We start from the raw sequence: 23,982 nt of genomic DNA, 5'->3' as shown, positions 1-23,982 counted from the left end.
TTACCGAGTGGCTGTGTCGGGTTTAACGACGAATTTTACCCCCTTCCCAAAAAAAACGTGTTATGGATGATAGCAACAAATATGCAATTGTTGGTCTATCCGTCTACGGGACGGTGTTGGCTTTACAGGCAGAACACGTTGCCTTAGATTGAAACTACCCCCCACCACCCACTACATCCCCCCACCACCAACACCACCCCCCACAACCCTCACCATCACCCCACCCACCCCCACCACTACCCCCCCCCCACCAACAACCACCCCCCTACACCACCACCACCCTCACTACCCCCCCCACCACCAACACCACCCTCCACAAACCTCACCACCACCCCACCCACCCCCACCACTATCCCCAACAACCCTCACCACCCCCACAACCTTCACCACCCCCCACTACAACAACAACAACCGCCATTCGCCACTAAGTGGCGGTGACGTCACCACGATGCTTGTGCCAGGCCAAGTGCACCTTGAGGCCACGTGAAGTGTCGAACGCCCGCTGGCAGGAGGTCACGGGGCAGACCCAGGTGCCACGGGTCGACTGACCGAGATGACCGAGATGACTGGCTGATGCACCACCTGTGTCCCCTACTGTACCAACTTGCTGTGCTTTAGCCACCCGGCGCTCCGCTCGTTGTTGTGAGCGTCGCTCCTCCGCCCTCCGTTGTTGTTGGAGGGCGACTGCCTCCAACTGCCCAGTAGCGTCCTTCACGAGCCTCCTCCACTGAGGCCGATCTTGACACCGCTGGTACCAGTCATCGGCAAGTCCACTCAGCTCCACGTCCTCCTGTACCACATCACTCCATCTCTTCTCCAGCCCGTGCCGCGCCCGTCTAGCCCCCTCGATCCGGCCGAACAAAAGCTGTTTAGGCATGCGGTGGCTGGGCATGCGGGCTACATGACCCAGCCAACGCAGCATTGCCTGCCGGAGGAGCTCACTGATGGGACTTTGCCCAGATCTTTCAAGGATTTGTGAGCTCCTCACACAATCCAGCCTGGTTAAACCCAGGATGGATCGTAGGCAGGTCAGCCTAAATGTTTCCAACCGGCGAAGATGCTCCACTAGGGGGGTCCACGTTTCGCAAGCGTAGAGAAGGGAGGGAATGACCGTGGCCGAGAAGACCTGAAGCTTCGTGCGGAGCGACAGACCAGGTAGCTTCCACACAGCGTTACGCAACCGATGAAAAGATATTGCCGCTGAACTGATTCGGAGTGAGACCTCTGCTGATAAACTGGAGCCGGTCATAAGCACACTGCCCAGGTATGGGAAACTCTCCACTCTCTCCACAACTGCCCCATCACCAATTGGGAGTTGTGGGGGTGGAGTGTCCGATGGTACAAAATACCCAGGCAGGTGCTTAGTTTTGGTGGGGCTGATGGTAAGGCCCCACCTCTTAGTGGCACGCTCCAGTCTCAGCAGCAGCGTCTCCAACTCCTCTTCTGAATGAGCAGCTATTACCAAATCATCGGCATACATAACGTGGTTGACCAATAGGGAGCCATCCCTTGATCGCACCCGGGCATCGATCAGCCTCCCATTATATCTGTACCAAATGGAAATTCCCCCGGTACAGCTATTGAAGGCTTCACGAACTACGCGGTCAAAATAGATGTTAAATAATGTGGGAGCCAGAGGACATCCCTGTCGCACCCCAAGGTGTACAGGGAAAGGCTCCGACTCCCGGCCACGTAGTTTTACCCGGGCCTGCTCACCATCATGAAGGTCCTTAATGATCGTGAGCAGAGGGTCAGGGACTCCGAAAGCACGAAGAACAACCCAGAGCCCAGTCCTACTGATGGTATCATAGGCCTTGACCAGGTCAATAAAGCAGAGATGTAGGTCTTTTTGGAATTCCCTACACCTCTGCTGTAGCAGACGGACAGAAAATATGGCATCTGTGCAGGACCGCCCTTTCCTGAAACCGCATTGGGGCTCCGCAAGCCTCTCCTCAGCCTGCCTAGCAAGGCGATGTTGAATAATCCTTGCCAGGACCTTACCCGGCACACTGAGGAGTGAGATGCCCCTGTAGTTGTTACAGTCGGTACGGTCCCCCTTCTTAAAGAGGGGGACCACCAGGGCATCCTTCCAGTCCTGCGGAACCCGTCCAGTGGTCCAGACTGTTGTTATGATGTCATATAGGGCAGTCTGTGCACAAACGCCACCCTCCCTCAGCATTTCGCTTGGGAGATCATCTCTACCCGGTGCCTTCCCTGGTCTCAGACTCCGGATTGCCCTCAGTACTTCCTCAACAGCTGGCACCTCAGCCAGCCACTCACAGGGGGTGACCTCTTCCAATATTTGAGGCACCGCAGCCTCAGCAGGGTTATCACCACTTTGTGCCATGATGTTTTCCTGGCTGAGAGAATTTCCCTCCCCCAGGACCTCACAGAAATGCTCAGCAAATCTACAAACCTGTTCCTGGGGGTCGGAGATTGGATCACCGTTTTTTCCTCTAATGATGGTAATAGGTGTGGCGCTGCAGGTTACTTTTTTGATGGAGTTAAATAGTGATTTGTGATCACGGGCCACTGAGGCAGACTCCATCTCCTCAGCAACCCGCGACCACCACCCATCCTTACAGCGCCTTACGGCTCTCCGAACTTCCGAGCGAAGGCTGCGGTAAACCTCCTCATTCTCTGACGTGGGATGCTGTAGGCGATGAGAGTGGGCCTGTCGCTTTTTCTCAATTAACCTGAACACCTTCTCTGTCAGCCAGGGTTTCTGGGGAGGTCTGGACCGCGTACCCAAAGCAGCCATTGCAGCTGCATGAGTCACAGTCTTAAACCTCGCCCATTTACCCTCGACATCAGGTGGAGTGGGGGACGATGCCAACCCCAGCTGCAAGCGATGATGAAATTCTCGCTTGCAACTTTCATCAGCTGAGACCAGGCCACTTTTGGTTGGAATGGGATCCTGGGTGTACACCCACCACCGGAGTGGAAGAAAGGCAGGCGCATCTTACAGATGACTAGTCGATGGTCAGAGGGCAGATCAGCTCCACGGTAGGTCCTGGTGTCAAGGACATGGGCTCGCATTCGCTGGTCCGTCACTATGTAGTCCAGCAGATGTTCTTGCTTGGACCCGGCATGTATCCATGATGTTGTGTGGATGCGCCGATGCCGGAAGAGCGTGTTGGTAATTACAAGCCCATGGGCTGCACAAAAATCTAGCAGCCTCCTACCGTTATTATTGAGCTGATCTGGCCCATGCCTTCCAATCACTCCAGACCAGGTGTCAGCATCATGACCAACTCGGGCATTGAAGTCACCCAACAAGATGACTCTGTCCCGAGTGGCCACTTTAGCCAGCACCTGTGACAGGAAGTCATAGAAAGCGTCTGACTCATCGGCTTTGCTTGCATCCCTCCACGGATGTTCGTCTTCGGTGGGGGCATAAGTAACCACGACCACCACTCCTCGCCTCTGGTTGATGGGAAGGCGAGCCCAAAGTATCCTGGGGCTTACAGCTTCCCACACCTCACCGCCACGCTCCCACGCCCCCTTCATTCTTTTGTTCAGAAGAAGAGCCACACCCTGTTGTTTGGCAGTCTCCTACCCCGAGTAGAGGACTGTCCACCCCTCATGGTGGCAGGAGCCAGAACCGGTCCACCGGACCTCCTGAATGCCACAGAGATCCAGGCGGTACCGGTCCAGCTCCCGACAGAGGAGTGGCAGCCTCTCCTCCGCAGTGAGCGTTCGAACATTCCACGTGGCCATCCGCAATGGTTTTTTGTTGTTTCTGGAGGAGCCCCGAGGGTGAAAATTCAATCTCCTGGCTCCGCCAAATGGGGTTTGGCCAGGAGACGTCATAAAAGCCTGACCCCCCGGGGCCTCCGGCACAAGCTTATTAGTTACCGGTTTATGTTTAGTTTGTAGTTTACTGGTGGTTAATTGAAGGTGGAGGGGTTACCAGCCCCTCGCACCCGTCCAGAGCCCCCGTTTAGCCACTGTGGTGGACACAGACGCCATGAGGGGAGAGGCACTGCCCACGACAGTGTTGCCCGTCCGGCACCGCGAGGAGGTAGGAGGTTGTTTTGCCGGACTACACCCCACCCACCACGAACACCACCCCCCACCAACACCACCCCCCCTACACCACCACCACCCTCACTCCCCCCCCCCACTACACCCCACCCACCACCACCCTCACTCCCCCCCCCCACTACACCCCCCCCACCACCACCCTCACTCCCCCCCCCACTACACCCCCCCCACCACCACCCTCACTCCCCCCCCCCACTACACCCCCCCCACCACCACCCTCACTCCCCCCCCCACTACACCCCCCCCCACCACCACCCTCACTCCCCCCCCCACTACACCCCACCCACCACCACCCTCACTCCCCCCCCCCACTACACCCCCCCCCACCACCAACCACCCCCTACGTAAGATGGCGCCCGTGTCTATATCCGGGCTGGCGGCGCGTGGCGATGACGCGCGGCTACGTCACTGCCGCCCGCTGCGCTCCGCGGCGCCGCGACTCCACGATGGCGGCGGCGTCGTTCTCCTTCGGCTCCGCGGCGCTCGGGAACGCGGGAGGTAAACAACAACAGCTACAGCCACAACAACAACAGCCACAACAACCACAACAACCACGCACGGGGTGGAGTGTGAGAGAGTGAGTGTGCACGTGAAACCGTGGGGAGCGGTGGTGCAGCGGTTAGCGCTACGAACCCGGCGACTCGAGTTCGATTCCCGCTCACGGCCAACACCAGTGACGATTATCTGAACCGGTCCTGGGCCTTCCCTAGGTCGACTCAGCCTCAAATGAGTACCTGGTGCGGTGTGTAAACACCGTCACTAGGGAGACAAAGGCGGTCGGGCGTGGTACTGGCCACCCACCCCCTCGTGTGCCGTGCCGGCCTTCATAGGTGCTCGCTAACAGCACTTGCCCCTACAGTCTGTTAAGGCTACACATGAGGGGGCCTTTGTCTTTGGACGTGACACCTAGACTGGTACGTGCGATAGAGAGCGAGAGATGTTGGTGGCCACTCACGCACAGCCGGTCGATCCTTCCACCCCCCCCCCCCCCCACCTCTTGTTCATTACTGTACGCGTCGCAGAAGGGTTTGTGTTCATTACACACAACGAGAGACAATGGCATGTAGCGAGGACTACAACACAAAGACAAAGATTCCCCGCATAGCCCGCACACACTGTAGGGGCAAGTGCTGTTAGCGAGCACGACAACACACGCGGCTGGTGCACCACCGTACTTGTGACACGGGCAGTTAACGGCGGTGAAAGGCCGCATCCACTTGGATAACAAAGACAACAATATCCTGTAGTTTACAACGCGCGCATTTCATGGGCATAGTTTCTTGTTGAGCTCGGCAAGCTGTTCCACTCGACATCCACGCGAACGAGGCGAGGCCTTTCAGTGTCTCCTAGAAGTAGACAATATTGTGTGGTGCTGACAGTGGCGCCCTAACCTCAACAGTAGCAACAGCACCAACAACAAAACCTTCAACACATTCATCAATAACACCGCACGGTTGCCTACGAAGTTCAAAATACATCCATAAAATAGGCGACAAATGCCTGCTAGTCTTTACAACACATTGAGAGAGAGGATTTGAGGGTTGGAGATTGCACTTAATAACCATATGGCCTGATGAGAATGAATAAAAAAAGGTTTTGTTGATAACCACTTTTTTAAACAGGTATGTGAATAGCTACCGAATAGTAGCGGACGAGACACAAACTCTTCAATCGAAATATATTGGCGTGCTAATCGGAGGTTCGGTGGAAGGACAACATACTGAGCGCAAAAAGATATTCTAAAGAAATTAGTTTTCTATTTAAAGGAAATTCGTTTTACATTTAAATAAGCTGCTATATAAACCAATTAAAAGTTAAATCTACAATGTTGCTGGGACACTGCATTCTGGAAGATGTGTTCTTGTGGGAAAGGGGTAGTAACTACTTAATTTTTCTTGCAATGTTTTGTAAATGTGACATTATGGACACTCGACTTACGAACGGGTCGCGTGCCTGAGATCCGTTTGTAAGTAGCAACGCAATATGTACTGTACTTTACTTAAATGCACATACGGTTAGAACCGTTGGCTACGTTGGTACGAAATAAGTTCAACATACATAAAACATATATTACGGTTCAACAAAAAGGGAAGCATTGTTAAACTTATAAACAAGAAACAATATTGTAGATTTGCATGTAATACTGTAATAATTACTTTCACACACACATGGGCGTGCGCGCAGACAAACACTAAATAGTCCTGCGGTTCAGTTTGCAAGTGCGAGTTTGCATTTGCAAGTTGATATAAAATATATATCTCGTGGAAGCTCGTTTGTAAATGCGAATGTTCGCAAGGCGAGTGTTCTTAAGTCGGGGATTGCCTGTGCTGCTCGTGACCATGTCTCGTTATGTACCACTGCTTTTCAGGGTTTGGATTTGGTCAGAACCCAGCCACCACAACGGCAGCACACACAGCTGGATTTGGTGGCTTTGGTAACACAGGTAATATTTACGTGACTTCGTATCATGGCAGTCCAAGCTTGGACGTAATATCACACTGGGTAACAATTGTTTTTGTTCCTGGGTAGTAAGTGTTATTTTATAATTTCTTATGCCTCAAAAGTACAGAAAATGGCTATTATTCCCAACAAACTTGAGAAAACGGGCGAATTTGTGTCTTTTCGTTCACATAAAGTCAGAAAAAACAACATGAATCAAAATTAACATGTATTTATACTAAATTAATACCAAAATTACTACAAAATATGTATACACCAAGGCGCACTACCACAGGCAGGACTGGCCAGAGCGGACCGAGTTCTCTGTGGGGAGGAACAACGTCAATTGGGAGCCACTGGTGGACCCCCGGAAGGTGCTGATGCCATCACTGCACATCAAATTGGGCCTTGTGAAACAATTTGTCAGAGCTGTAGAAAAGGAGTCTGCAGCCTTTCAAGTATCTTCAAGACTTCTTCACTAAGCTGTCCGAGGCAAAGGTCAAAGCTGGTGTCTTCGTCGGACCACAGATAAAGAAGATCCTGGAGCGCAATTAATTCCCCAAGAAGCTCACTAGTAAGGAGAAAGTGGCTTGGAACCGCTTTGTCGCAGTGGTTCGTGGCTTCCTGGGCAATCACAAGCTCGAAAACTATGTGGAGCTGGTTGAGACTGGTGAATAATTAGGGCACAATGGGATGTAGGATGTCCCTCAAAGTCCATATCTTTGGTGCTCATCTTGATAAATTCAAGGAGAACACTGTCCTGGTCACAAAAGCAAAGTTTGTGGGGAATAATAGCCATTTTCTATACTTTTTAGGCATATGCAATTACAAAATAACACTTACTACCCAGGAACAAGATTTGTGTTACATAGTTCATGGGACCTCCTTTGCCAGTATCAAAATATAACAATAGGTTTTCCCCTTTTTTCTGGCAACAAAACAGGTGTTAAGATGTAAAAACATCAAACTGAAACCTTTTGCAAGGAATCATGTCTGCATTAATCACATATACTTGTGGTCAAAATGCAAACAAAAAACATCCTCTGATAATATATGCATTGTCTTTGAAACTGATTGGTCCACACCAGAGACAGCTTTCTTTTGAGCCTAGTCTCAAACAGTGTTAGACCAATCTTAATTTTGGAGCTTTCGTGACTGCAGGAATTATTCTTTGGTTCTTTCGGTAAAGTCACGTATAAAGATAAAATAATAAATTAAATAATAGCATACGACGTTTCGATTGCAACACAAGCAATCATCATCAGGTATAAATGATATAGCAACAAAAAATCTAACCAGAAAACTATAGACAGACATATAAGCAGACAGATATCACCAAGATACATAGAGAGAGTAACACAGGTACAGAGAGGGGGATCGTCTCTGTGGGGTGGCCTTAGACGAGAGGACGCCAAAAGGCGTACAGCATAAAGAAAAAGCATTATCAGAGCAATGAGAGATCGGGGTGAGCAGCTACATCATGGGACCTCCTTTCCCAGTATCAAAATATAAGAAGAGATTTTCCTCTTTTTTTCTGGCAACAAAACAGGTGATAAGATGTTAAAACACCAAACTGAATGAGGTTTGAGTAACTCCTCCCTTTTATTTTCAATTAAATGCTCCCATGTTGACTTTGTGGGTTCGTTTTTTAGGATATAGACTTGCACTTTTGGGTTATTAGCAGTTAAAATCACTCGGTCAGCAGGTCATAACACCCAATTGCATATTATCCCCCATAAATAAGTATTGTTTTATAATTACACGTAACATTTCACGCACATTTCATTACATGGCCCATCATACATTCTTGTGATGTGTCCTGCCCGAACTCGCTTGGCTTAATAGTTTGAATGTTGTCATGATGAAAGGTGATTTTGCGGAAGATTCTGATTTGAGTTCTCCATTGAACCTGTTGTATCGCTCTGTTTCTGTCACCCTCAGCGGCCCCAATGTTTGGTGGATTTGGCATCCCCACCAGCTGTGCTGTTGCCCCGGCTTCAGTGAACCAAGGGTTTGGGGGGTTTGGGACACTCACCATGGCCCAGAGTGGTGCTAATACGGCCGTGTCAACTGTGGGGGTAAATCCTGGGGCTGCTGGAGTCTGTGGGCAGCAACCTGGAGCTGGATTCAACTTTGGTGGATTTGCAACAAATTTTCCTCCCCCGACAAGCACGGCCGCGTCACAGCCCGGCACGGGGTTCTGCTTCGGAGGTGATAAAACGCACAAAACAGTTTTTATGGTTTTCTAGTTGTTCTGCCAAATTCTCCGGATTATGAGATACAAATGCTTCCTTTGTTTTAACAAGAAAAGTTGGAGGTGATGGTGCTGTTTGACAGACAAAGCATGGTTTTGCACGAAATGTAAAAAATAAGTTTCATGTTACTCGTGGTATCTCGTACGATGCTTTAATAACGCTCGGATTTTTGTTAAATAACATTGTCCATGGCACAGGCTGTTACCGCTTTGTAGGGTATATCTCTATAGGGTATCATTCGAGGTATGTGAAATGCCATCCGTTCTTATTGGTTAATTTCGTGCTCCGAGTCTTAAACCACACATGTAATGACACGTGCTCATTTCTAAACTTGTGGTGCATCGTGAGATGTGAAAAGTTCAGTTGTTTCGGAAATGCAAATTGAACAATATTCACAGATTGACCCAAATACATGCATATTCTATCTGAACGAGAACTAAACAAAAATTTATGTTTCTGTAGGTCCAAGACCGACGGGGATGTTTGGTGGGTTTGGTGGATTCGGGAATTTGGGCGCGGGGACCGGAGGGCTTGCTGCAGGCACGGGGGCACTTGGTGGTGGCTCCGTTGGACCGTTCGGGGGATTCTCAGCCATGGGAGCTCAACAGTCTCAACAAGTCGCTGGTAACCACGCGCTCGCTCACAGGCGCTTCCATGTGCTCGCAGACGTGTGTGGACACTGTGCTAATGGCAACATTTATACCTTGCTGTCGGACCTGTGGCTGTGTGCAGGAGCTCCTGTTTATAACTTGGCCACTGCGCTGTCCGCTCCATGCGTATTTTCTGACGAGCGCGACGCCATCATTGCCCGCTGGAATCAACTGCAGGTAAATGCTATGCGCACAACACATTCTTTTTTTAAATAAGTGGAGTAGGTTTGGATTTTATAATGCCGCTAGATATACTTTTGCACGTCACGTACAGTATTTAAATAATGTAATATTTATTTATTCAGCACTTGGGTTCTTCTACTCCTTTTGGGTGTTCCTATCAAGGCTGTTGGATGGACTGCATTTTCTGTTTCATTCTCAAAATGTTTTTTTGGTTAGATAGTGTCAATATAAATGTTTTGTTAACCCGCCACCAACCGACATAGCCAATTAGTAAGGTTTGTCATGTTAGCAAAATGTGGCAATTGGTTAACGACACATTTATATTTACGCGATCTAACCCAAACAAACCTTTATTATGGATAATATTTGTCGCGAAAGCCTACGTGTTAAATTGTTTCATTATATATGCCTATAATATATTTTATTTTTAGGCCGTGTTATTTCAGAATGTGCCGGGTTTTTGGTTCATTTGGGGGCGGTGATGTGTCCCAGTGGTAGCACGTTCATCGCTGTTGCAGAAGTTTGCTCTTAGTTTTCAGTGAGTCCACCCTGGTTAATACTGTTGGTGTATTAACCATAAAATACGCATACTCTCTGTTCTTTGGTTCTTTCGGTAAAGTCACGTATAAATACTAGTATTTAATTTAATTTATTATTTTATCTTTATATGTGACTTTACCGAAAGAACCAAAGAATAATTCCTGCAGTCACGAAAGCACCAAATTAAGCATACTCTCTGCTTCACAGTGGACGTTAAAGATCCCATGATGCCATTTATAGAAGAGTAGGTGATTGTGTATCGACACCTTGGTTCAAATTTTCCGCATTTTTAACATTACTCGCAAATGAAAAACGAAGAATAGGCTTTACCGTTTCCAGCAACAACACAGGTATCAAGACTTTCAAACACCAAATAAACACCTAGTGCAAGACATCAAGTATGCATTAACCACGCACGCATGACCCTCCTGAAAAGTGTTGCGACTGAACGAGGCTTTCCCAGATTAACACGTGGAACAATAATACAGCTACAGTGGTACCCCGGAGATCGGACTTAATTAGTTCCAGAAGGCCATTCGAACACCGATTTGTTCGAACACCGAATTCCTTTTCCCCATAATAATTAATGTAAATTACATTAATTGGTTCCAGACACGAGAAATCTCTCATTATAAAGTTTTTTTACACGAAGTTTACAGTAATTACATGCATAACATCATACAAAAAACAAGAAACACAATAAATAAATGGAATAAATGAATAAATATATGGAATAAATGAACATTGAACTTCACTTTACCTGTAGTAAGGAGAGTTGATGGCGTGAGTGGAAGGTGGTGAGGAGGAGGAGGTGGTAAAACCTTTGTCTGGGCAAGCGTCATGCATGCTGGCCATACGCGTCTGAGCCGTACAGGTTCTTTCAAGTCGCGATTGCCCCGTTCGACCTCCGAATTTCGTTCGGTTTTCGGGGCAAAAAATGTTCAGAAATATCGTTCGAACACCGATTTGTTCGAGTTCTGGTGCGTTCGTTCTCCGAGGTTCTACTGTAATAATTTGCAAAAGCGATATGGTGACAGATGTTATGAAATGCACTGACTCTTCATCATTCTTTGTGCTTGCGTTTGTGTGTGAATGTGGCTTGCTTTGTAGGCATTCTGGGGCACAGGTCGGGGGTACTTCCTTCAGAATGCACCCTGCTTGGAATTCACCCTTCAAAACCCTTTCTGCCATTTCAAGGTATGACAAACTTCTCATGTACATTTTCACTTGTCTTCCGGTAGTCATTGGTTGTCAGTGGCCCATGTGATTTGAGCTCCCGCTCTCATCCCTGGCAGTTTGGATGAATTGTCAAGATTTGTTTCAAGAATCGATAAGTTTTTTCTTCGTTTATACCATCTCATTTTCACTCATGTCTGATAAGTTCTGCCTTGCTCTTTCATATTCCAATTAGTCTGCATCTACAATAGCATAACACATTCCTGCGGAGGGAGCTGGTAGGCACGTTGGGTTGCTCGGTCAATGGCCAGGGTCAACGGCGGCGTGGTGTATTCCGCAAATATGCCCGACTGTGAGGGCGGGCACAAGCCGGCGTGAGTAGGTTAAACGCTGTGTACGGCACCACGGGGTGACCAGCCCCTCCCCACCCAGCCCCACCCAGCCCCACCCCTCCCACCCAGCCCCACCCTCCCCACCCAGCCCCTCTCTGCACGACGGACGGACACAATAATCCCCTGTGGGCTGGTGGAACCAGTTGGTTCCTACCAGTAAAAATGTCATTAAATATCATCAACTATTGTTTATTCTGTGCTGGATAAAGGCCCGTTACCATCCCGAAGTCCTGTGATGCCAAACTTATTCCTCTCTTGCCTAAGAACTAATACCGCTCCATCTCCACGGTGGCCGTTATCCCTCGTGAGATGTCCTTGCCCCAAGCCTACTTGACTTAACAGTCTATGACGTCTCTGGATTCATTTTCTTATTTTATTCGCGTGTTCCTCTTTCGGTATAGTTCCAAACATGCATATATCTCCACGCTTTTCAGCTATTTATTATATTTGCGTATTCCCATGTTGAGTATACGGAGCATGTATTGCGGTATATCTGACTTTCACTTGACCCCACCTGCCTCGCATCTTTACGAGCAGGTTTTTAAAACCAGGCAGGTGTGTTTCTATTTATGTTTTGGCTAGGGTGGGCTGCTGGCAGCATGCCATTGTATCTTCCAATAGTAGAGACAGTTGTGTCATTAATGTCATTGTCTTGCTTCTTGTTCGCATTGTGGGTTCCTTAAATTGGTTTGCATTTTTTTAATTGCTTGAAAATAAACGACCCTTAAAATTTGAAAAAAATCTATTGCCTATTATTGTAAAGCTTAATTTACTATACATGTTGGGCCTAACTGCAGTCTCTGTAGGACATGCACGGCAAATTTAATTATATATGCATGTAATAGGCGTTTGGGTGCGATGTTCGTTGTTAATCGCATACGTATAAGTTTACAGTTTCAATATGTTTACATATGTCTCATGAGAGTTGTTGTCTGCTGTGTCTCATTGAGGCCGTGAGGCGCGTAAGAGTAATGCTTGCTGCTGTGTGTCTTCGTTGAGGCTGTGGGGTACAGCCTGGGCACACTGCACGCAGATGAAGAAGGCCTGGTGACCATGGTGCTGGCGCGGCCGGTGCACGAGGTGCAGGAGAAGCAGGCGCTCGTGCTGGAAGTGCTGCTGCGCGCCGTGGGGGGTGGTGGCAGCGCTGGGAACCTGCAGCCTGGCCTGGAGAGCATTAAGGCTGTGCATCAAGGACAGTGAGTGAGCGGTGTGATTGCGAGTTGTACCGTGTGCTGTTCAGCACGGTGTCCACAAACGTTTGGTTCCACGTACTGAGAGCTTCTTCAGAAACCGATGTCCGATGTCATGCTGAACACGTAGTACAACCCGAGGAGTGCAATAGTTTTTCTAGGTCGGGAGAACCATAATCTTTAATGTCCATTGTGAAGCAAATGGCGAGAGGTGTTTTACAGTTGAAACAACCGCAGTATTAACCAGAGCGGCTTGCCGGATTTGAACGGCGAACCTCTGCAATATGCGGCCAACCAACATGCTACCACTCGGCCACGTCAATGTGGTGTCTGTGCGGTAAGCTAAGGCAGAGCCTTGGCCCTGCTGATCTTTGCCGTGGTCATGTGGTAGGACGGAGGTGGTGGTGTACGTGACGGAGCGGGTCCCCGGCGGCGGCGCCCGCAGGGTCCATGCCTCCACGCTGTGTACGGCGCTGGAGCAGCTGTCGGTGCGTCCGATGCTCGACCAGCAGCTCTCCGTGACGCTGCTGGCACCACGAGTCGCGCTGTCTCAGGCGCAGATGCAGCAGCATCTGCGCACTCCGCCAGCCGGTACCGAGCGCTCGCACACACACACACCCACCCTTGGTAAACAAACCCACGTGTAGCCCAGCATTTTCTTTCTGTGTTCATGTGTGTGAGGGGTATTGGTCGGTATCCTTTATTTAACCAAGTCTAGAGTCCTACAGTGAATTCGTAAACATTTGAATAAGTAATAAGGAATTGTACTTAAAAGAAACATTTCTAAGCATTCAAATTCCTGGACAGGTATGTGGCTGCATTATTGAAGGGTATAATGTTGACATTTTTTTCAAATGCTTACTGAAGACACTTTTCCTGAAAGTCATGAAGGAAAGTGGCTGGGTTGAAAGTTGATATGAAGGTATAGGCCGTTTTTTTGCACAGTGGTATTATCTATTTTTCCACGTTGCTAATTGTTTGTTGTTTTTAGGAATTGACCCAATTATTTGGGAACAAGCAAAGATTGACAACCCTGATCGAGAAAAGTAAGTCTCCTTCGTTATATTATAAGCTTGTTTGCCCAGGAAAGTCTCACAATTGTATTTCGGGTGGGTCCTATTGAGTTTTTGGAGTAGGGGCGATGTGGCTCTGGGTAATTTTAATTGATAAATGTGCAGGTAATTTGTCAGCATTGACATGTTTAACCAATTGCAGTTACATCGTTTTTTTGCTATGGGAAGAAACCAGATTGCTTTGGGAAGAAACCAGAGAACCCAGAAAAATTTCTACTCTTTGGTTCTTTCGGTAAGGTCACGTAGGTATAAAATTAAATTGATCAAAGCATGCTTTCCCACCTGATGACGGACCTGATGATGGACGCTTGTGTTGCGCCCAAATCGTCGTGATCTATTTTATTTTATACCTACGTGACTTTACCGAAAGAACCAAAGAGTGTGGATTCATGCAGTCACGAAAGTTTCAAACCAAAAGAATCTAGTGCCCAAAAAATAATCTCATGCCCAACGGGGGGGGGGGGAATCTTACACAACTCCACACACAAAGGCACCCGAGTTAGAAATTTAAGCCAAGGGCCATCTTGCTGCGAGGCAAAAGTGTTACCAATGCACCACCCTGCCATCCACGAAGGATCTTGAATGTTTAACGACAGCTGAATATGCACGCGGGTGTTATAATGATGAGAAATAAGAATAGGTTTTACCATTTTTGGCAATAAATCAACACTGGTGAGACAAGGCCATAAAGAAGGCTGTCTCTGGTGTAGGCCAATCGGTTTCAAAGACAATCCGTGTATTATTATCGGCGCATGTGTGTTTGCATGGCTTTGCCACAAGTATGTGTGGTTAATGCAGACTGATGCCTTGAAAAAGGCATCTGTGTGGTGTTTGAACATCTTAACAACTGTTTTATTCTTGATACTGGCAAAAAGGTCCCATAGGTGTTATAATGGTGACTGTGTGTAGACTCATCCCTGTGCCCATGGTGGGGTTCAAAGAGTTGCACCAACGACTGAAGAGCCAGGAAGAGATGACCAAGCTGCACCAGAGCCGCTTGGAAGTGAGTGTCACGTGCACAAATAATAAATAATGACCATTTAGCACTCGTGCCATTCTTATAGTGCAAGGCTGTCACATAGGACATCGCTGTGCGTTTCCCACGCGATGTTAGATGTAATTCCATTTGAGTGATTTGTGGGTAATTTTTTCAAATTAGGAAATTTGGACCATGATGCCAGCACACAATGGCATTCTGGTTTAACATGTTTTGTGAAGCTAATGGTGCACATTTTATGGTTAATACCTCCACAGTAAAAACCAAGGCAGCCTACTGGATGTGATCCTCTGCAACAAACAATGAAATGTGCTACCGTTGGTCCATGATATTGCTCCTCATGTACACATCGTATACACCTTGCTAGTGTGGGTTCTTCCACGGTTCCACCTAGCTGGGTTTTACATTGTACAGTAACAAAGTCAGCAGTTAGCTGAGTCTCACAACTATAATGTATGTATATTTAACACTTTGCTTTTGCGAGCTATATCCATAAAACATTTTTTTTGGGTTAGAGCGCGTAAATATAAACGTGCCGTTAACCCGCCACCACCCGACAGGCAATTATTAAGGTTTGTCACGTAAACAAAATGTGGCAACTAGTTGCTACTTCAGCACACCGCTTGTGTGTTGGAGAGTAAACCCACTTGATATGAGTACGACGTTTTTACTGGTGATTACAACCAGCTTCATCAGGCGATTTTCCAGAATTGTGAAGGAGTCTTCCTGTTTTGGTCTAAAATAGAGTAAACGTGATCTCATCACTGAGCGTTTCAGGTGCGAAGAGCATAGGGGGGGCTAATGTAGTCCTATACATTACAATGGATTATGGTGATCCTGAGCATATGCAGTACATATTGGCTTTGTTAGTCAGTTAATCAACGTACAGTGCAAACGTTTTAGTTTGTTGTCCTTACATTCTGTTAATATGATAATATGTAGTACATATTACCGGTTAGATTTGTCACAGTTAATCAACATATGGTAACCTGCATATAGGCATGCAATGAAACAGTGTATCACTTAATAATATGCTTCCCCAAACACCTTTATTATGGATACAATGTATGCATTTTGAACTTCTCTTGCACCGTACGTAGCCAACTCTGCTGCTGAAGGATCAAATGAAACAAACCCTTGTGTGTGCAGATCATCGGAGAGGACATACTGGAGCTGAAGAAGCTGCAGACAAGCACGCTTGCCAAGTCACAGCAGTACAAACGCAAGCAACTGGAGTTGTCTCATCGGCTCCTACAGGTGTGTGTGTGTTTGCGTGTGTTTGTGTGTGTGTTTGCGTGTTTGTGTGTTTGCGTGTTTGTGTGTGTTTGTGTGTGTTTGCGTGTTTGTGTGTGTTTGCGTGTGTGTTTGCACTTGTGTGTTTGCGTGTGTGCGCCTGCACGGGTAGCAGTAGTACAGTGGTTAACACACTCGTGTCATGAACACACTTGTGTCATGCACCTAGATTCCTGCTCACGGCCAACATCGGCGTCGAATATCTGAACCTGTCCGAGGCCTCCGCTAGGTTGACTCAGCCTTAAATGAGCACCTGGTGCTGTGTATAAACAGTATTAGTTAGTATGTGGTGCCGGTCATCCACCCCCTCGTGTGCTGGCCTTAAAAGATGCTCCCAAACAGTATTTTCTTGCTTGCAAACAATGTCAGCTGGGTACCTAAAATGATTAACTTTTAAGTTATTAAGTTACCAAGACGGAGCTTTAGAAGAAATGTGAATGCCTTATGTAGAGCTATTGATGATTTTATCTGTGTGAATATAACCTTATGTGAAAGTTTCTCTGTATACAGTAAACCCTCTCTATCTGCGACGGTTATGTTCATAAAAACGCTCACGAATGCAGAATTTGCGAATGCAGAAACCTTGTTCCAATGGAAAAATGGGGTTACATTCCTGTTACGAGTGAACGTAGGGGGGAAATGGTAAATGTTTCATAACAATGACTACAATCAATATATTATAAAGAACAATTTTTTATTATCTTTGATGATTAGGCGACAATGTAGGTGGTCGTGACGGTGAAGAATTCAGGAGGATGATTCCTCGGGAGATGCAGGTGTTTGACAACAACTCCGTACAGTTATAATTTTAGCACCCTGGGGAGCATTAGCCGCAACACTTTCCCTGATTGCATTCGCGTTCTTTTTAATGAACCTCGGTCGACTCGTTTATACCAAATTGTGTAAACGAGTCGACTAAGTACGTATTAAGTGAAAACGCGCAATAGCTAGTTCAGAGTGAGATCACTGCGAGACTTGAGGATTAAGTGGGCAGCCGAGGGGGCACGCCTAATCTTCGCAGGCAGTTTCAAATGTTAAATTCTGCACACACCTCCCCAGTGTCCGGTGGCCTGGCACTACGTAGACTTCCGCATATTGGAGTCTGGCGGGTCATGAATAGAGAATGGGTATACATTTAGTAAATCGCAAACATGCGAAACTCGTGAATCCAGAACTTGCGCACAGCGAGGGTTTACTCTTTGACAATACGTGGTAATCTGCCAGGTGGCTCAGCAGTAGAGCGAGTGGCTCACAATTGAACACTTGTGAGTTCAAATCGTCTGAGGATGAAAAAATAAGTGCTACTTTTTTGGGTAATATCTTACGGAAGGCCTCATCCTGCCATAGCAATGGGGAATTTCCACGACAGGACTGTAAATTTGGAGATGAGCACTGGATCTCGAGGCTCATTTGAGTCTGAATTCACTGTGACTTTGTGTGATGGGCATTGATAGATGTGTCTAAAGTGTCCATTGCGTGACATCATCAGGTGGTGACCAAGCAGGAGGTGATGCGCAAGAGTGGCTGTGCGATACAGTCGGATGAGGAGCAGCTGCGCGTGACACTCGAGTCCCTGCAGGGCGACCTTAACGCACCCACTCAGTACAAGGTGGGCGGCAGAGTGGTAACGCTTGTGCCTCAGTACCAAGGTCGTTCTGGGTTATAATCCCAACAGATTAAGTTGTATTTCTCTCCCTGCTCTGCACTGGTTTCCTCTGGGTTTTCCGGTCTTAACCCTACATTGTGCAAACTTGGTACGACCCGGCTGAAAATTCTTGAGATTCAGGTGAGGATTTTCTGGGTAAACAGAGGTAATACTTCGCGATTCACAGTAGTACACTTATTATTGCGCTGATTATATCTAGGATGGTCTTGGTGAGTCTTAACAATTGTTTCAGGAGGGTTCTGCAAATGTATTGAATTTAATAAGTGGGATTTCACGACTAATATTTTTAATGATAAAGGTTTGGATTGCGTAAAGTTTGCACATGAGGTCACGATTGTTATGTTTCCATATTAAGTAATTTGTGAGCTGTTTTTCTCATTGGGAAAATTTGGGCCTTAATACCAGCACATAATGCCTACTCTTCTCTGGAGTATATCATGGGATCTTTAACATCCATTGTGAAGCAGGCAGTGCATAGTATTTTATGGTCAATACGCTCGTAGAATTAACCATGGTGACTTTCTGGTGGCAAACCACGGATATCTGCAAGAAGCAGCACACACGCTACCCCACTGGGATGTCACATCTCCAATCTTCAATTGGTGAATGTTTAATTTCATCAGATTTTTTACAAAAAAGTGACATCTTCAGTACCAAAACGGTGCAAATCGCCATGGTGATCTGTGTAAGCAATGTGAATCTGTCATATGTTCTCATTATCCATCTAATCTCATACAATTACTGTCAATTGCATATAGTGGTGAATAGAGGCCCATACTTTGAGAATTGTGAAGCACAGAGCCACAGCTGCATGTATATGTAATGAGACGCACGGTATATGGCAATGGTTAGCCTCTATGCATGTGTTTCCAATGCATGCCTGTGTGTTCCAGGTCTTGTGTTTGTTCAGCTTACACGGCTGCACTCGAATGGGTTTCAGAGTATTTGCATGCCGAAATTAGTTTTTCACCGCGCTTCTATTTCTTGCTGTTGCTGTTTGCGTGCAGGGCCGACTCAATGAGCTCATGTCCCAGGTTCGCATGCAGAGCCACTGTGGAGTTGCACGCTCGGATGACAAGTACAGCGTGGAGCCTGGCCTGCTCATGGAAATCAAACAAGTAAATATGTTCGTCGTCTCGGTGATTTGTGAGTGTTGATGAAAGCTGCTGTCGAGTTCATTCGTTGTTTTATTTTTACCAGTTGAGAACTTGAGGGACCAGGATTACAAAAATTCTAAAAGCAATGAACGTGTACACAAGTGCAACAATAGAACAAGTAGAAATCTGAGCAAAAAAAATGACATGGAAATAGGAGTTGAAACAAACTAATCATTAATGAAAACAATATCAAAGTACAGGCAGTCCTGTCTTAATGTTGACCCTGTTTAACATTGTTTTCCAACAAAGTTCGTGATGCATTACCACCCATGAATGGGTTTCACGTTGCCTGGTATCGCTGTAACGTTGCTGCTAGCGGGCAACTACTTTCAAGAGCTGAGGAAGTTGCCCGCACATGCGTTGCTGGCAATGCTCCCCTCGATGCCCATTGTATCGCTACCGGCAAGTCGTCGCTTTCTTGAGCTGCATGGCTGAGCAGTACGCTACAGTACGCGAAATGATACAGTCCGTGGTCGCGTACCCTCCTCTCAGATCTTGCGATCCCTATTGCTTCAAGTGTCAAGAAGTATAGGAAGGTGATCACTTTTCAAACCAAATTGTAAGTGTTACAGCACTTTGCAGCAGGAGATGAGAGCCATGGACATTGCCACTGTGCTTGGTGTGTGCCGCTGGTTTTTGGGATTGAGTCAGAAAGTTGTTTGAGAGTTTTTTTTTTTAAGTCGACAAGAGGATGGAGTCGGCTGTGTGGACAGCCACGGGAGACTGTGCCACACCGCAGACCAAGCGGGAAAGATTGGTAGCAATTCTGAGCTAGTTTAAAAATATTGAAGCCAATGAGTCGAGCATTACCTATCACCATCAGGGAAGATAAATGTTACTTGTTGCGACAGGTGTAAGCATGAAGCAAGTTAGAACTGGGAATTGGACAGGATGCTTCCAGAGAGACCAAATGTTGAAGATAAGCAAGGTGTCTAGGAATCATTGGCAGTGCTACATTGTGATACTGCAGTTGAATAATCCATTCCAAATGATTACTAATCTACAACTCGCATCGTAACAATAGCCTGATTACTAATCTAGTATATAATTACAATAACTCCCCCCTCAAATCTTTGCACCTGATGAGTTAATGATGACGTCACCCTGCTGCTGCTCTATATAAGAACGGGAGACACAGCAGAGCCTCACCATTCTGGCGAATTGCCCGATGATGCTGGATGCAATTACCAGCGAAACGTCGTACTCAAATTGTAAATGTGGCTTCAACACACCGGTGGGCTAAAGCAGTGAACTAATTTGTCTTTTGTCAACGTGACACTTTTTTACTGATTGGCCGTGTCGGGTGGTGGAGGGTTACGACACATTTATAAATAACGCGATCTAAACCCAAAAACGTTGATTATGAATAATATTGGTCGCGAAAGCCTACGTGTTAAAGTTGAATATTAGTTACACTGCATGCCCTTTACCTGTAATATACTGTAACGCCTGATTGTTACAATAATTATGCGTTGACATGTTGTAATGTTTTTGCTGACATTACAGCACTTGAGACAAGCAGCAGGAAGGACTGAGCCATCTGATTTCCATCATTCGGGACGACATGGACGACCTGAAAACGATCGAGCGTGGGCTGAGCGATGCATCGCACACGCTTTCGCACACGCGCAAGCACTGACGTTTGCTGCACACCGCTTTGAATGTTTACACAAACTTAAGTCACACGCAGCATGCTCAATCCACAAATATTCTTCACTATGTATGTATGTTGAACTTCTTTCGCAGCGTATGTAGCCGACCGTGCTAATCGATTGGTTACGTGTGAATATTTGTGAACATTTGTGAACATTATACGTACTGTAGAAATTTTATATCTGAGCATTTGTTTTATATAAAAAAAATTAAAAGGAATTTAACACAATGCATTTGGTTTCATGAAGTCCATCTGAAATATTACATGTTTTTGTAACAGGAGATTCTATTGGAAAACATTTTAGAAAATAACTGCATGTTATTGGTAAATAAGGGTATTGGTAAATGTATTACTTAAAATATTTACTTCAAATTGTACTTCAATTTCATAGGGCCATAAAAGCCTGTCTCGGGTACAAAGACAAAGGTCCCCCGTATAGCCTGAACAGACTGGGTAAGTGCTGTTAGCGAGCACCTGTGAGGGCTGGCAGGGCACACGAGGGGATGGGTGGGCCAGCACCACGCCCGGCTGCCGTTATGCTCCCCCAGTGGTGATGTTTACACACCGCACCAGGTACTCGTTTGAGGCTAAGTCAACCTAGGGGAGGCCCAGGACCGGTTCAGATAATCGTCACTGGTGTTAGCCGTGGGCGGGAATCAAACTCGGGTCGCCAGGTTCGTAGCGCAGCGCGCTTACGGCTGCACGACCTCTCCCCACAGTCTGCTCCCCACACCTCCACATACTCTGCTGTATTTTCCAAGTGTCCCACATGTCTACAATCGCTTAGCAAGCTTGTACATGCCACTTATTTTGCTCATTTAAATTGAGGTCCACTGTACAACCTCCCTAAGTTTGTCATATCCTATAGATATTTTGTCATTCCGCTTCTTTGCCCAGAAAAGCCTGAATCTCTAAACGCTTGGTCCTGCCAAGTTTTTAGTAGGCGTGATGATGCTATGTGTACTCCCAATTTAGTAAGTTGCAGCATTGGGATATTAGGCTGTCGGTTACATTTGATGTTTTTACTGGTAGGAACCTCCTGGTTACACCAGCCCACAAGGGTTTATTGTGTTCGTCGTGCAGGGAGGGGCTGGGTGGGGAGGGTTGGGCTGGGTGGGGGGTGGGGCTGGGTGTGGAGGGGCTGGTCACCCCGTGGTGCCCTTATAAAACTCAACGTTTAACCTACTCACGCCGGCTTGTGCCCGCCCTCAGTCGGGCATATTTGCGGAATACACCACGCCGCCGTTGACCCTGCAGGCCATTGACCGAGCAACCCAACGTTCCTACCAGCTCCCTCCGCAGGAATGCGTTTTAGACATACAACTGAGGAAACGCATGAACAAGTGGTGAACATGCAAACACCACACATGGGCCCGAAGGGCCTTTGCTGTGAGCCACAAGTGATATAATTATGCTACCCTGCCGTATAAATGTCTCCATATAATTGGAGATATCTAAAAAAAAAATCCGTCAACTTAGTCAAAACTTTATAATGATCATATTATTGTGAGAATTTTATTTATAGATTTTTTTATTATTTAATTGTTTCCCTTCTACGTGACTTTACCGAAATAACCAAGAATATGAATCCCTGCAGTCACGAAAGCTTTAAATCAAAATGTATAATGATCCTTTCCATGCACACTTGGATACAACTTTTAGGAGTTGGTGATGTGGCCTTTAACTAACACGTCATTCACAGCTTGTCGGGGTTTGCGGTTTTAATCTAGCAGGGTGCCTTAGTTGATACTGCGCGTGTATTAACTATAAGCTAGTACAGTACGCGCCGTTTGCGTCTGTGGATGTGATGGAATTTGAATTTGATGTAATACGGAAAATTCGGGTTAAGGATTGTTCTCGGGAACCGAACCCTTCCGTAACCCGGGGAAAGCCTGGACAACCGAAGTGGCCATTACACTATGTAACGTGATTTTTGTTCCTGGGTAGTGTTATTTTGTAATTGCTTATGCCTCAAAAGTATAGGAAATGGCTATTATTCCCCACAAACTTTGCTTTTGTGACCAGGACTTTACGTGAAGGAATAACACAAATGCGCACGTTTTCTTATTGAAAATAGGTCAATTTCAAAATATCACTGTCCTGGTCACAAAGCAAAGTTTGTGGGGAATAAACGCCATTTTCTGTACTTTTGAGGCATAAGCAATTAGAAAATAACACTACCCAGTAACATTTTTTTGTTACGCAGTATTATCAGCACGAGTTACACAACGCATGTTACGTGGTGCCCTCTGGTGGCCATATGCAGTACTTTAAGTCGTACAATACCGTCATGTGGCGCCCTCTGGTGGCCATACGAAGGACTGCAAGTTACACAAAAACAAGACACCATTTCGTGGTGATCACGTCAATCTTAATTTGATTTGCCAATATAGCCCTCAATAAAGTAGGCATCGGTGCAAATTACAACGTCATCGCGGCGCTTGTGCCAGGCTACGTGCACTTCAAAGCCACGCGAAGTGTCGGAACGCACGCTGGCAGGAGGTTACGGGACAGACCCAGGTTCCTTGGGTTGACTGGCAGATGTGCCACCTCCTGTGCCAACGTGCTGCATTTTTGGCGCTCTGCTCGTTGTTGCTGAGCGTCGCTCCTCTGCCCTCCGCCGTTGTTGGAGGGCGACTGCAAATTGTACAACGACAGATTCCCCCGTATAGCCCTTAAAAGTCTCTTGGCGCAAGTGCCTGTTGTATTTGAGCAGTTCCCGGACACGTGAGGTCCTCTCGTGGGCGAATCTATGGCTGCAGATAATTGGGTGAAGCTGCATTGACAGCGGAGCACGAAAGCAATGAACGTTCACCACAACAAACGCCTCACATTCGTTCATATTACTGTGGCCTTAAACAAGAACAAAGCGTACAGGCGACATTTCAAGAAATGGCCCATTCTGTCCGAACCGGCGACTCCCCTCTTCAGCAGCGGTGATGACCTTCCGTCTTTCCAAGTAGGTGCGAGGCCTCGTCCCGTGACCTCTGGTGGTGGTGGTTGGAGTGGGACCGGAACCCTGAGAGGAGGAGGCTGTCTTCTCGTTCCGCTAAACGACCTTAACGAATATGGACCTCCACTAAATAACCTGACTAACATGGACCTCCACTAAATAACCTGACCAACATGGACCTCCACTAAATAACCTGACCAACATGGACCTCCACTAAATAACCTGACCAACGTGGACCTCCACTAAATAACCTGACTAACATGGACCTCCACTAAATAACCTGACCAACATGGACCTCCACTAAATAACCTGACCAA

The 23,982-nt window shown here is 46.9% G+C and overlaps 1 protein-coding gene across 1 annotated transcript; it reads left to right on the top strand.

The window, feature by feature from the left end:
- Positions 1-4,436: 4,436 nt before the first annotated feature.
- NUP54 (nucleoporin 54) lies at positions 4,437-20,942 on the top strand. The gene is given in 15 exon segments (XM_061563786.1): positions 4,437-4,545; positions 6,416-6,490; positions 8,428-8,697; positions 9,204-9,365; positions 9,474-9,568; positions 11,225-11,311; positions 12,682-12,878; positions 13,264-13,463; positions 13,864-13,918; positions 14,855-14,948; positions 16,092-16,199; positions 17,725-17,844; positions 18,909-19,019; positions 20,565-20,576; positions 20,578-20,942. Coding segments are annotated over 15 exon segments (1,815 nt in total). The 3' UTR covers positions 20,698-20,942.
- The last annotated feature ends 3,040 nt before the right edge of the window (positions 20,943-23,982 follow it).

The sequence above is a fragment of the Lethenteron reissneri genome, chromosome 32 (assembly GCF_015708825.2).
Source record: "Lethenteron reissneri isolate LAM-NWPU_2019-01 chromosome 32, ASM1570882v1, whole genome shotgun sequence".
Lineage (NCBI taxonomy): Eukaryota > Metazoa > Chordata > Hyperoartia > Petromyzontiformes > Petromyzontidae > Lethenteron > Lethenteron reissneri.
Note: the sequence above shows the minus strand (reverse complement) of the source record. Positions and strands in the feature narration are given on the sequence as shown.